The sequence below is a fragment of the Siniperca chuatsi genome, linkage group LG17, assembly GCF_020085105.1.
Source record: "Siniperca chuatsi isolate FFG_IHB_CAS linkage group LG17, ASM2008510v1, whole genome shotgun sequence".
Taxonomy (NCBI): domain Eukaryota; kingdom Metazoa; phylum Chordata; class Actinopteri; order Centrarchiformes; family Sinipercidae; genus Siniperca; species Siniperca chuatsi.
Genome location: NC_058058.1, coordinates 18,421,983 through 18,435,900, shown reverse-complemented (window position 1 = coordinate 18,435,900; position 13,918 = coordinate 18,421,983). Strand labels below are relative to the sequence as shown.

Sequence of the window (13,918 nt, the reverse complement as noted above, 5' to 3'; positions counted from 1 at the left end):
TACACACAAGATCAACCCTACACAGGTTGTAGAAGATCATCTGACACAAAAGGCTGCATTTGGTATTTAGGATACTTTGTAAGTGTATACACTATCTATCCTCTCTGCTGTAGATATATTTGGGAGGACACACCACCATCATTTTAGCTCCAACTTCCTTGGTTACTGGCCAATAATGACTGACAGGATGGTGTCATGCCTTCAGCCTCAGAGTTCTCCTAATCAGCTGAATGGGTTTGCACAGTAGGGGTGGGACAATATATGATTTTATTGCGGATCGGGATAAAAAAGAAAAGTTGATTGTGGTGAATTTCCATTATCAGGATAATCGTGAATCGGGATAATCATGAATATCCTCATGAGTGACTTGAAAAAGCTGTCTAGGTCTCTAATGCACAGTCCTATATTGAGTTCCTGATTTAATTTGAATTGCCAAGGTATGGCTAGCAGAACTGTTTGACAGAAAAGTGCCATAGTGTGCAGGGTTTTTTTTAACCAAAACAAATCCAAAGTAGTACAGATTGACTCTATGCTGCAATGCCAGTTGGACTTTATTTTTGTTAAAGGATAGTTACTGCATTTCAGGGGTAAATATACTGATGCAATTGATGAAATTGTTCTGTACCACTGAACATCATGGTAGAGAAGTGAAAAACAGAGCATGATTTTAAAAATACAGGAATTATCATGTAAGAAAGAATAGACTCACACAATGTTACAATTTTTTTTACTGCATTTATCCTTTCTTTAAGATTCTTTGATTTTCACAAAAAAAGAGCAAAATGTAAGGTAAAGTGATTCCAGTATTTTCTTTTGTGCCAATTCACGAGTTTTACGCATAGTTTAATGATTATCGGGATAATATTGTGAATCGCAATTATTTTGGGCAGGATAATCGTGACATGAAATTTTCATATATTCCCATACCTATCGCTACATTTTTAAACAAAAACATCCGGGAAATGTGTGTAATATTTCGGAGATTCTTTTCCGTCTTCTTTTTGACCAACAAAAGTGGCTCAATATGGAATATGTCTTGGTCAACCAAGCTGATTAAATGACTGTTGTTGTCTGTTGCAGCAGAGCAAATGCCAATGTACAGAAAAAAAGTCTGGAACCTCTCATTTCATTTGCGATTTCCAAGGGGGTTATCATATCTGCCAACACTCCCGTTTTCCCCGGGTTTCTCCCGTATTTCAAGGCCATCTCCCAGCGCCCTGCCATTTTGTTGTTTCTCCTGGGAAACTCCCGTAATTTGCATATCCCTCAAACTTTACTTCTGAAAACACGGATCCAAATTTTGGACGTTTGTCTGACGTCATCAAAGTTGCCAGATCGTCTACGAAACAAATCCACACACACACACACACACAATCCACACGCTACATACAATTTCAACCCATCTGTCACCACAACCTGGCAACCCACACCCACATCCAAGGGGCATTTGCGCAGCTGCTCTCTCTACGCAGGCAGACGGTCCAGCTAAGTTAACGTTAGCTTGTTGTCAGCTAACTGGTGCCTCAACCAATTAACCAGTCAGAGCAGCGAAACGTGTGACGTATGACTTGCTGAAATTAAATTATACATGAGCTCGGCAGATTTGTCTGGTTCCCAGGCCAAGTAAAGAGAGAAGATATAGTAGATGTAAAAATACACCTGGGGTTGTCAGAGTACTTGTTGTAAAGGAAAATCAACAATGTGGGGAAGAAGGAATCTGAGAAAAAAAAGATGTGACATCATGAACTAAGTAGCTACATACAAGAAACATCTGAAATCACAACCTCATCATTACCTGGGAAATTAAAATTCAAACTTCAATCATGTCAAATTAAAAGCTGGAAATTGAAAACATCTTGAATTTCAAAACCTAATGTCAGAAGGCATCCACTCTGTTGGAAAGACTCTTTTGAATTCACTTTTATATCTTGTCGTGACATGATGACTTTTCCATCAAAGGCATGGTAATTTGACTAGGTTAGGTAATTAATAATTTTTCTTAACTGCTTGTTCAGTGTCATGCAGGGCTAAAGCCTATCCCAGCACAGATTGAGCGACAGGCAGAGTACATTCTGGACTGGTCTCCAATCCGTATATAAAACAGTACTTTATATGCGCCTGAGTTTTCTGTTTTCCAGCTGACTTTAGGGTCTTATTGGGTTTGAGAGTGTCTGTAAAATTCAAATGTTTTGATTGTGAGAGGGAACTAGGCTGAAGAAGTATGTCACATGTCATAAACGGTCTCATTATTCTTTCCTAGCAGAGTAAGCCGGAACACAGCCAGACCACAAAGAGCAGAAAAACAAGCTCGGTCTGCAGAACACTCCAATCACCCCAAGCCAATTTCATCTGGTTTGTTGTTCCACTGCCTCATCTCAGCAACACCTTGCCTGTACAGTATGTTACTCTTCTTGGTAGGTCAGATGGCTAGAGGGCAGCTCACCTTGTATTATTTTTTATAATAAAGCATACATGACAGCATGACAGGTATCCATATTCCATATTTTAAAATGTATAGAGTGTGTTTGGATCTCTGTCAAATAAAATAGCAATGTATCAAAGAACCCACCAGTGCGTTAGCCAGCCTACCCTACTGAAAGCTTCAGTTGTGAAGACAATCCAAGCCAGTTTTTTTTTTCTTTAGTAGTGTAAATCATTTCTCCTCATTTTTTAACCATATCCAAAGAAAGCGTTATGTGATGCATGGCCTCCCAAACACCTGCAATATTGTACTATTTGAGATCACTGAAATGCCTCAGGTGTCTTATTCAAGAGCAGCTCAAAAGCAGTAAATGAGGTAGGAGAAAAACGTCCTCTTTCCCCTTTCTTGTAACAAGCATGCAAAGAAATTCAAATTGGAATTCCTATTACCACCCCTAATGCAACCATAGGCCACTACTTCCCCCTACTGGCAGTTAATGAGAATGCAGCCTTTTTAAGCTCAACATTTGAAATCATAATAATGCTAAACAGCATATGGGTTATAGTATTGTATGATTTCACTTATGTATGTTGTAACAGTCATGGTATGTGAGCTGCATTCTGAAAATATAGTGGTATGATGAGCTGATGGTGGATGTTAATGTGTTAAGCATACATGTAATAGGCCTGCATCATGTGGTTTGGACCCTGAAAAATATCATGGAAAGGTCAAGAAGACATACATAGACATACTTAATAAATTAAGTGATCACATGTCCCCAGAATTATTATAACTTCTGCAATGGTTTAAATACAAACACATTTAAGACCATTACCATGAGGCCTATCAAGAAATGGGGGCAAAACTGAGATCATCTTAAAGCAAAATGCAAATTTTAACAATGAGGGTTATATTTTTGTGGTTGTTGCCATTATTCCTATCATTTATGCTAACATTTAACCCACCAACTTTATTGCTAAAACCTGTGGATGCAGCAACACTAGAAAAGTCCAACAGGGTAAGGAACACAAGTGGTCAGACAATGAGGTAGGTTGTAAACAAACCCCCAGTTTTACCATACTTTTAAAGATGTATTCAAATTAATACCCAGTCTGTGCATTGTAAATGTCCAGTATTTTACTTACTGGCTGACTTTCAAGTTTAACATTGACCTACACTGTACAGGTTTTGTACAATAGTGAGATTTCGGGTGTGATCACTTCAGGTTTTATCCCCAAATAAATGGTTTAGATAATATACCTAGACTTGAGGTTTGTCTATATCAGTGAGGGTGCCACCCTGAGGCCAAACAAAACCACTGCACCACTAGTGGATCTAAGAATAGCAAGGTTGTTTCTTTATTTTTCACAAATCCACCAAAAACATATTGTTCAGCTGTGTAATGAGCATTATAGCCTCAGTTTTGTTTGTTTAGCAGCTCCACTGCAAACCACCTTAATATATCACCCAGAGAGAAGAAATAAGGTGCTTCACACTTGAGAGGATATAATGGCTTCTTCATTACTTGCTGCGATGCCCTCCAGGATTCAAAGACTTAAGTTGTGCTTTGAAACACATTTGAACTAGACAAAGACAATAAATGTATTGAAATCTGCTCTTCAAACCTATAGGAGTACCCAAGCAAACTGGAGGGCAGTCACAATGCCAAGGTACTGACTCCCGTCCGGCTAAGATTGATACATAAGCCACAGCTCATGAATGCTTGTGTGAAGGAAAAATTGCAGAGTAATTTGGAAAACTTTGCAGCAAACGTGTGTGTGTGAAAGCTAGCAAAGCTTGAAGTTGTGACTAAGTACAATGAGTCAAGTAAGAGAAAACACCAGCAAACCTATATATATATGACTGGACATTTAATGTCTTGCATTGAAGCATTTGACAAGTTTGTTCCTTATATAATCATTAACCTTTCTTTTTACTGGAACATCTATTATTAATCACATGACCACATTCTCCTCAGTGATCTAGACAGACTCCTCAAGTTATTACACTCAATATGCTAAATTGTGAGATTTTGTAGCTGTGGTCAGTTTGTTTGATATTTTTAATACTATACACGTGCTTTATACCTTTATCTATTTTGTATATCAGCATAAAAATTATTTTCTAAATTTCTAGAAAGTTGACTGTATGTACTTGTAGATTTTAATATTACACCTGATATCTTATGATAATTATTGACATTTATATGGTTAATTAATAATTGACAAATTAGTCCAATGGTGATGCAATGTGGACATATGTCCACTGAGTGGCAGCAGAGGCATTGTATTCATGTGAGCCAGAGGAAGCATTAGTCCCACTCCTCCAAATCTAAATTTTGTTTCTGCCAACCTTTGAAATCCCATTTATAGAAAACATAACTACTTTTAGCAAATCTTTGATGTTTCTGTGAGGGATTTAAATGCCATATTTGCTCTGAATAGAACTTCTGGAGTCTTTCTTTGTCAAACATGATATTATGGTACTGAAATGAAAATGTGCCTCTCATTTGCTTTAAAATTTGCTTTGAAGAAGGGGCCTCTGATAACACAAGGCACATCTCATATGATCCAGAACTTGTATTGGTAGTTAGAGTCAAATTTGATAATGATGACAGCATGCACATTTTTTTTTCAGGATGATTATCACCCCCCTCTCTTTCCCAGTTCCTTCGCCTGAGCCTTTTATTTAATCTATTTTTATTTCCTTCACACTCTCTCCTTCATCCCACAGCTGAATAATATGTGATAAACATTGGGATAATAGCATCCAGATGGCAGGAGAAACAACTGGCCCAGTGAAGCTCAGCAAACAGTGGGTAATCAGGCCTCCATTAGGCCCCAACTGAGGACCTGCCAAATGCTGCTGGACCCACAGGGCAAGGAGACACACACTTCAGTGAGCCCTTTAACTGCCTGAGGAGAACCAGTGGCTTTGGTGCACAAGTCTGGCCTAGTTTCTGGGAGGGTCTCCATATCAGTCACATCATAAACTGCGATGTTGGAGACTTCTTTTGTTCATAGGAAGTTGTTTTTATGTGCAAGTCTTTACTGGGTGGTTTTGGGCTTGTGGATATGACCCAAATCATGCTCACTTTGGTTTAGATAGTTGGGAAAAGTACTAATTCTCAGGTTACTGCCAACAAGATACTGTAAAGGAAACATCAAGATGTTACTATAGTCTTTTCTGTTGCTAATTTGCAGTTTCTCATATTATCTCATTAATATAGGGTTACATCATATTGAGAGTTCAAATGACTGTTATCAGTGTTTCCATTGAACCAGTGGACTGTGGCTAAAAAGTGAGTAGACCTATATGCCTTATGCAGAGTGAGGCATAAAAGTATAGACATATATACAGTATACTAGACCCACAGGGATTACTCACCAACGTAATGTCCCTTGCCCTCTCTGAATGGGGGTCCAATAGGCCCTTTCATCATGGGCTGCATGTACTTCATGTGAGGTATGGGGGGATAACCTCCAGCAAGAGCACGCGCCCCCAGCATCAGTAGCACACAGACAGGAGCCAACAGCATGGTCACCAGCATCCCAGGTTTCAGACGTCACACACAAAGAACTGGAGGCATAAACAGAAAGAGGAAAGAGGACAATATGTGTTAATATACTCAAAATAACTGGGCTTTATTGTTTTTTTTTATTTAGGATTGGAGTTCACAACAAGTCAAGGAGAAATAGCAATGAATAACCAGCACAAGAGTATGATGGGATAAAGCAGAGGTGGCATTTACACCCACAGTGATGATGAGTTATGGAACCATTCTGGTGTAAGTTTGAAATCTTGCCATTATGCTTTAGAGCCTACTATACTAAACACCACATAATACCACACATTTGTGGAACTCTTGTGAAACATGCATTTACTGAAAATTTCCGGCTGAAATTTTTGAATTAATCTACTACAAGCAGTTTGAAATAATACGCAGATATTAAATCTGTTTGGCTGTGAAGGAGATTTGTTTTTACATCATCTACAAACATAGTATGTCCTACCCAAGCCAGCCACAGACATTTTGGCCAAAAGAAACTAGGGAAGCCAAGACAACATGTTTCTTGCTCAGACGTAGGGAAAGCAGAAGATATTAATGCCCAAATGAGCTAAAGGCTGGCTGACATCTACTGAAGCATGCATTACTTTATGTGCAGCTATGCACAGATTTATTAAAGACAGACACTATCTCCAGCACGAGTGAAGGATACGTTACACTAGAATGGTCCCACAAATCTTATATGTCCAAACATGAGGTATACATATACACATGTACAAATTTAACCTGTAAGCATATTGCTTATGTATAGTATGTCCCTGCCCTCAGCTATGCAGTAAGTATTTGGCTGGGTTAGTGTTTGGCCTAGATGGCCCTCAGAAACTGTGACAGGCAGATCTGTTGACCTTAATTTACTTCAGGAAGAAGTGACCACATCACCCTCTGCCAAATATTTTCACAACCGTGGTCAGGTGCGAACAGGAAACCACCCGAGGATAGTTAGCGTGTTTGTGTATCATAAGTGAGCAACTGTAGGTGTCCAGGACAGGCTTTAACTGGTGAAATGATGTGTGAAACTGGCATCTTTTCCACTCCGACTCTCCCCTGAGCTGTTTTTGTGAGCTCTCTTTGGGCTGATGACTGTCAAGAGTTATTTTGTGATAATGTGGGATGCAAACTGTAATCTCAGGCTCAGACTGCTCCTGCTCAAATGCCAAAAATGTGACGCTTACATTAGGCATGGACATTGTGTAAGGATGAGAGAAAATGGTGCATAGCTGTGAAAAGCTGTAGACTGCAAGTTTCTCTCTATTAACCTGGCAGGAACTGACTGATTTAACGGACATATATACAACAAAGTCAAACCAATAACAGGGATAGGTGACACAAGAGAGATACACTTCATCACTCTGACAAATTAAATTTCTGATTATCACATCTTACTTATTTTGGGTCATTAATTTAAAGCAGCATTAAGTACCACTCTCCAGCGCCTTGGACACTGATTATACAGTCTTTAGACATGTTACAGTACCTCTCCAGCTCCTCATACTGCATGTCATCAAGACCTCAGTCTGTCTATGTTTGCAGCTCAGATGACATAAAATAATAATTTGCACCTATCTCCTCCTTAATTTCTCCTGCTTCATATAATAGTTGTTTTGTCATTATGTGTGTGTGTGTGACAGGATTGCTAGTCTCTGCAGATAGGGACTCAGTCTGGACTGTGACAATGAGAGGAGAGTTCTCTCTGAAAGTTTACAATGAGGCACAGTAGCTACACAAACAGAGCTGACATTTTCTAATTTGAAAATTACATAAAATTATACAGTTAATTGGGAGCAGGGGATTGGGAGGAATCTGGAAGTTCACAGCAGACTTCAACTCACAAGCACTTAGAAAAAGGTGTGTTCACTGCCACCATGTGTGCAGAGATCAAGTCTGTTTTACAGCTTTGCTCTTGCTGTCGTCTGTGATTGTTTAGCAACCACATAGCTAGGCAGTCAAATTCTTGTTTTACAGCCATTTACCAAAGTGTTTCTTTTGGTTTCTGAGCTATTTTTTTTTTTTTAGTCATTGTGATTAGTCGTAAGTGTGTGTGTGTCTGCGGTATCTGTTTATGCTTGTTTATGGTGCTGTGTGTTGTTGGAGTCTTTGCCAGGAAGTTATATCAAAGGTTGTTTCTCAAATTTTCACACCAAGGCTTAACCTCTGAAAAATGAAGAAAGCAAAGATGAAGTTGTTAAAAGAAATAAACAGGAGAAAGAGAGAGAGCAGTATTGGTAGGGCAGTGTTTGGTTGCTGGCCGACTTGCTGGCTGGCTGGAAGGGAAGCTCGTCTGGTATGGAGGTCTGTGGTTTTGGTGCAGATATAATTTAACAGGCGGCTCTGGATGCCCACCATTCTGCAGGCGTCAAACTCTCTGAAGAACCAGAGTGACACGCACTCAAACACAGAGGCTGTGCATGAACAGGGATCAGACACAGACGGGTGGTTTACAGACCTCCACAATCTGCCTATTTTTTTTGTTTTTGTTGAAAAGCTCAGCAGACGTTGTTAAAAAATCTCACGCAATCCTCTCTGGCTGGCCACCATGAGCCACTGCTGGACTGAGAGTCGTACATGCTCTCGAACACAAGAACACCCACATAACAAAACACACACTTTTAGTATGCACAAGAACACAATATACCTCTGGTAAGTGGTTACGCAGGGTGTCTTGAAAATACTCAAACTCGTTAACTTTCCCCCATTTTCACATAAAATCGGTCCATTCAGAACAAACCATAATAAAAACCCCAGGTTTGAGAGAAGAGAGGAGCTAATGGTGAATCAAAGCTTCCCTCAGTCATTAAACATGAGCAGCATCCAAAGTTACAGCGAAAGAGCCTTGTCTGGCAGGCCGAGTGACACTTTATATAAAACAGATTGAGCTGAAAAAAGAAATCACCGCACACATTACAGTAACAGATCCAAAAATACACAAAGAGAGAAACAGCCGAACAGAAAAGTAGCATTAATGAGGAAATAAAGGAGAGTCTGACCCTCGGGCGTAAAAGGGCACCGCCAACTCCATCATGACATTCTTATAGTCATCACTTTGCTGTTCCCACTTCCAGACTTCTGTCAAATAACTGAGTGCTATGTCTGACGACCACATCCATGGACCGATTGTGAGAAAATAGGCCCCTGGGCACAGACATGTAAAAGGCCCCCGCACCTCCTACATAGGAGCAAGACACCCAGACTACAAGAGAATCTCTCTGTAGTCATTGTGCGTCTCATTGTAATGATTTTGTGTTTCTTTTTGGTTGTTTTGCATCTCTGCAGACATTTTTGAATCTTACTGTAGTCATTTTGTGTCTCTTTGTAGTTGTTTGTTTGTTGTTTGTTGCATCTCTTTGTGGTCATTTTGCATGTCATTGTAGTCTTTTTGTTTCACTTTTGAAAGCTTCCTGCCACAGCAAATCCAAAATGACACTCCTTTGCACAGATATTATTCAAAGTATTACAGCACATTATACAAAATATTATAGGAAACCATCAAATTCAGCCTGAGATGCAGGTTCTTAAAGCAGAGCTGCTCTTCTGTCAAATTGATTTAAATTGCTTTACCACTGTATTTTAATGAAATGTTACTGAAGCCTCAGAATGCTGTGCAGCTGTAATATGAAGGAAAAAAGACCCCAAAACAAATATCGGATTGTATTTGTTTTGCAAATACTCAACATTAAAAGACTCCGGGATCAGGAGCACTAAAAAAGGACAATCAGGACATCTATGTGACTTTCCAACAAGAAATGCTAACAGTCACTTCAAACAGAGGAATGGGCGTACTGAGCACAGGCCCAGGGGCCCAAGGACTCTGGGGCCCCTGGGCCTGTGCCCAGTACACCGGTTCAGAAATCCATTCATACCTACATCAAACGCAGAGACACGTGTTGGCAAGTGCACATAATGAACATAGACAGACATCCCACTTTCCCACATACAGTACACCTCACAGATCTGTCTCCAAACCACCTGGTAATCTGAATCCCGGACACAAACCAAACCCGAAGCTTGCAGTCTTTCTCGAACATGTGTTGGATGCCATTTTAACAGAGCCAAAATGGTAATCTGCGAAGGTTTCGGGCCGCCAAAGCAGACTCAGCAGCCTCAAAACCCAAACTCAGTAGCATCTCAAGTGGCCTGCTCAGACAGGCAGAAGAGACACAGACAGCGCAGCTGAGTGCAAGCCAAGCACACACTTCTCTAACTACTCCGTCTACCCGCTAATGAAATCAACAGCTCTGGGGAGGTGAGGTTGAAGGTGCTCCGCCTCCACTTCCCCTAAGCGGTACATGTGTGGATCCAGACTGCCAAGCATTTCCTAAACCACGTGCCACAGAGAGATTATAGGTACACCAAGTGTGGGGATTTGGTGTCATGGAGGGAAGAGGAGGCGGTTGTTTTTGTGGTGAACATTTGAGCCGTTCCTTGAGTGGAGGCATCATCACCTGAACATCATGTACCGCATAATGCCAGCTTTTAAAATAACACCAAATGGTTCAACAATAACCGAGGTTCATGATCGTTAGACAGTTTGGTTACAACCACAGGTCTTGCAGAGAACTGCACTTAAAACCTGACCACATATTTTAGCTGATTCATCCAATTCTGACAAACCTTAGCCACAACCATGACCATAACCATTCCTGACTATTACCATGAACCCACATGGGTGGTCAGCTGTTATTTAACCACAACCATCTTCCTTTACCAAACTCCCTTCTTGTAAAATCCGCAAGTAAATGTTGGAAACGTCCCCTTTAGAACAAGAATGAATTTCCAGCACTAGAGAGGAAGAAAGGCACACTAAAAATAAACTCAATTTATCTGTGGTTTATTATTCAATCTGTAGTCTAGACATATGAGTATTAACGGATTTTACAGATTTGCAGTAAAAAAAAAACACGCACCTGCAAACATTAAGCAAACTCTTAAAGCTTACACAAACAGACCCAAAGATTGCTAAGGTATCATTGCTTCCAGACAACACAGAGCTCCATTGACCATTGACCTGTGTGTACACCTTGTTCTATACCTACATAAGAGATTGAGGGAAAGACAGAGGAGGGAGAAAGTGAGCACATCACTTACACAACATGCTGGTGGCCAGAGCCACACAGCTCTTACTGAGTCTAATGGTGGTTGTGTGTGTATGTGAGGGAAGAGAGGAAACTGAGCATGTGGGGTTTTATTTAGAGAATCACCTTCTTTTGAATGAGGTAATCCCTCCATCAGCCTGAGTGCCACTCGGGCCATTACGCCTTTCCAGTGTCAGCTCACTGCATAATATTTGAGTAGCGGTCACAGCTTTTGGTAGCTTTGAACGCACTCTGTATTACTCAATACTGTGCAAATAAGCACTGGGGAAACAGTATGGCTGTTCACATAACGTGTTCATATGTGTATAAGAATGGCCATATTTTATGGCCATATATTTTATTCTTTATTTGTGTATATAATAAAATAGAACAAAAGAGATAACCCCATAAGGGCTTGTAGAAGGAACCCACCTAACATTGAAATTAAAGACAGCTATGTTTGCCAGAAATTTACAAACAGACATAAAGATTTTTAAAATGTCTAAAAGAAAAAAGAGAATACAATTTCATCATGACAATGCCCCTGTGCACAAAGCCAGGTCCATAAAAACTGTTGTGGAAGAACTCAACTGGCCTTACACAGAGCCCTGACCTGAACCCCATCCAACACCTCTGGGATGAATTGGATCGTCGTGGGAGCAAATCTCTGGAACCAGGTTCTAAAATCTTATGAAAAGCCTTAGAAGATTAGAGGCCAGTATGGCAACATATGTGACATGTTACACAGGCACATATGGGTGCAATGTTTGGGTGTCCACATACTTTTGGCCATGCAGGTTATATTACTGTAAGGTCTGTATGTGGCGAGACAGTTAACTTGTGAAAACTGTTTAAATTTTTAAAAGAACAGGACAGAAAATGATGGAGAGTCAAAGAGCTCCTCATCCAGCCCGGCTTGCTCTCAGGAAGCCTTTGACACTCAGACCTCATCCATCTTTCTCTCTCTGGGTAGTAATAAAGATGATATATATCTGCACTGCAGAGGACACCAAGGGCACGTTTTGACTTTACACATGCAGTGCTTGCCTGCTCAAGCGCAGGTGCATGTACAATCACATCCTCGTTTTGCCTATGTCATCTATCTTGCTTGTTGTCTTCTGTTGCAACCTGAGGATTCCCTTACAACAGCATGACTGATTGGTTTTCAAATGTATCTGTCTTAATGTTTATGGGAAGGAGAAATTTTTTTACCAAGTGTGAACTGAAGACTGAAGGATTGAAAGAAAAAAAACATCATAAAACACACAGGAGGTGAAGTAAAAGAGAAGAGCCTCATCAATTCAGGAAGTGGTACCTGTAGAGCAGGGCTGTGTTTAACATTCCTGAAGGTTGAAGCGGGTGAGAAAAGGACTGAGAGACGGTCGGAGGTGGGGTGAGTTTATGCTGATGGAGGGGTTTAAGAGAGAGTAAAAGGAAATGGAGGATGTAGGTGGTGTAAAGTGTGGGGAGTGAGACAGGTTGTGAAGAAAACATGTGAAGAAAGGAGTGAAAAGGGCAGACAGAGGGTTTTCATTTCTTGATGACTTCATTCAGAGGAACACGTTTAATACCCCTGGGCTCTTATCTGAGTGCAGAAGCAGACGTGCTAATCATAAAATGGGGGGTGATGTATTGTGCATATTAAAGTGTATGTGTGTGTGTGTGTACTCAGGGACAAAGGGTAAAGCAGTCAAAGTGAGGCTAATTAGTCACAGAATTATTAACCTGTAGTGACCTGTGTGATCTCACACATGTACAGTTGCGTGTGAGTTTTAAAAGGGACTCTGATTTGCTCTTCCGCCCCTAGCAGGAACAGTTTCAGGCCAGTGAAAAGGCATTAATTACAATATATTAGCCAGTCTGGCTCCCTGCTGGTTTACCGATTCATGCTCTATCACCTCATCTTTCTGTGAGGCATTAGAGATCAGTATATAGCCAAGGGAGATGGATTGAATGTCTGCAGAACATCCAGACAAACGCCTGACTTGTCAAGAAGCCAGTTACAGTATTGGGGAGCTGAGAACGAGAGAAAGCGAGAGTCTGCAGGCAGACAGACACAGCTATACCTTTCCGGCTGACCCGTCAGTGCACCTAAACTAAATACGAGCGACTGATTAGGTAATCGAGAGGAAAGAGTAAAAAAAATAATCTCATAAGGGCAATCTGCTTCCACCTTTCCAGAGCAATAGATATTCTGCTTTTCAATGTAGCAAGACAGGTCACTGAAAGCACACATCGCCACTCTCAAAAACTGACATTGGCTTTGCATTGTTTCCTCATCGTGTGAAACATGAGAAATTAATGCAAAGATAGAGATTTATGGATTGGAATATATAACCATAAAGGGAATTGTGTGTTAGAGGGCACTCTGGAGATCACCTCACCTCAGAAGGAAAACTTTGAGGACACCAAGAAATATAATCTCCTGTAAATCAGAATGACCATTCTGTCTTTCCCTGCCTCGTAGGTCTCGACTGGCAACCTCACCTCTTTTCTCTCCCTCTCCCATTCCTCTTATTCTCTCCTCCTTAAGCCTCCCGCTCTCTGCGCCGCTTATTGCTGGTGTGAATACTTTTATTGTGTGCTGCCAAGGCCTGACCAACCCCCCCGTAAGTTCACTGGTATTGACTCAAGTCTCTGTTATTCTTAATTAGCATAACAGTAAATGTCTAGGGAGAAGAACAGAAAGGAGACAATGGGAGAAAGGAGTAAGCGGGGACAGCAAAGGCAACAGGAAGTAAATCTGCCTCTTTGGTTTCCATTCAAGCACAGTACATAATGCAGTTTACAGTAATAACAAAATTCATAGTAATGTCTGAAACGATGACTGTGAATTTTGTCGGATAAAATGACGACTGT

General features: G+C 40.6%; 1 protein-coding gene across 2 annotated transcripts in view; it reads right to left on the bottom strand.

The window, feature by feature from the left end:
* Window positions 1–13,918, bottom strand: part of col8a2 (collagen, type VIII, alpha 2) — a 47,854-nt gene that overhangs the window by 5,635 nt on the left and 28,301 nt on the right. For both annotated transcript variants that reach the window (XM_044172213.1, XM_044172214.1), the window contains exon 2: window positions 5,810–6,001. In XM_044172213.1, coding sequence (XP_044028148.1) covers window positions 5,810–5,972 — 163 coding nt within the window. In that variant the 5' untranslated portion in view covers window positions 5,973–6,001. The remainder of the gene's footprint in view (window positions 1–5,809; window positions 6,002–13,918) is intronic.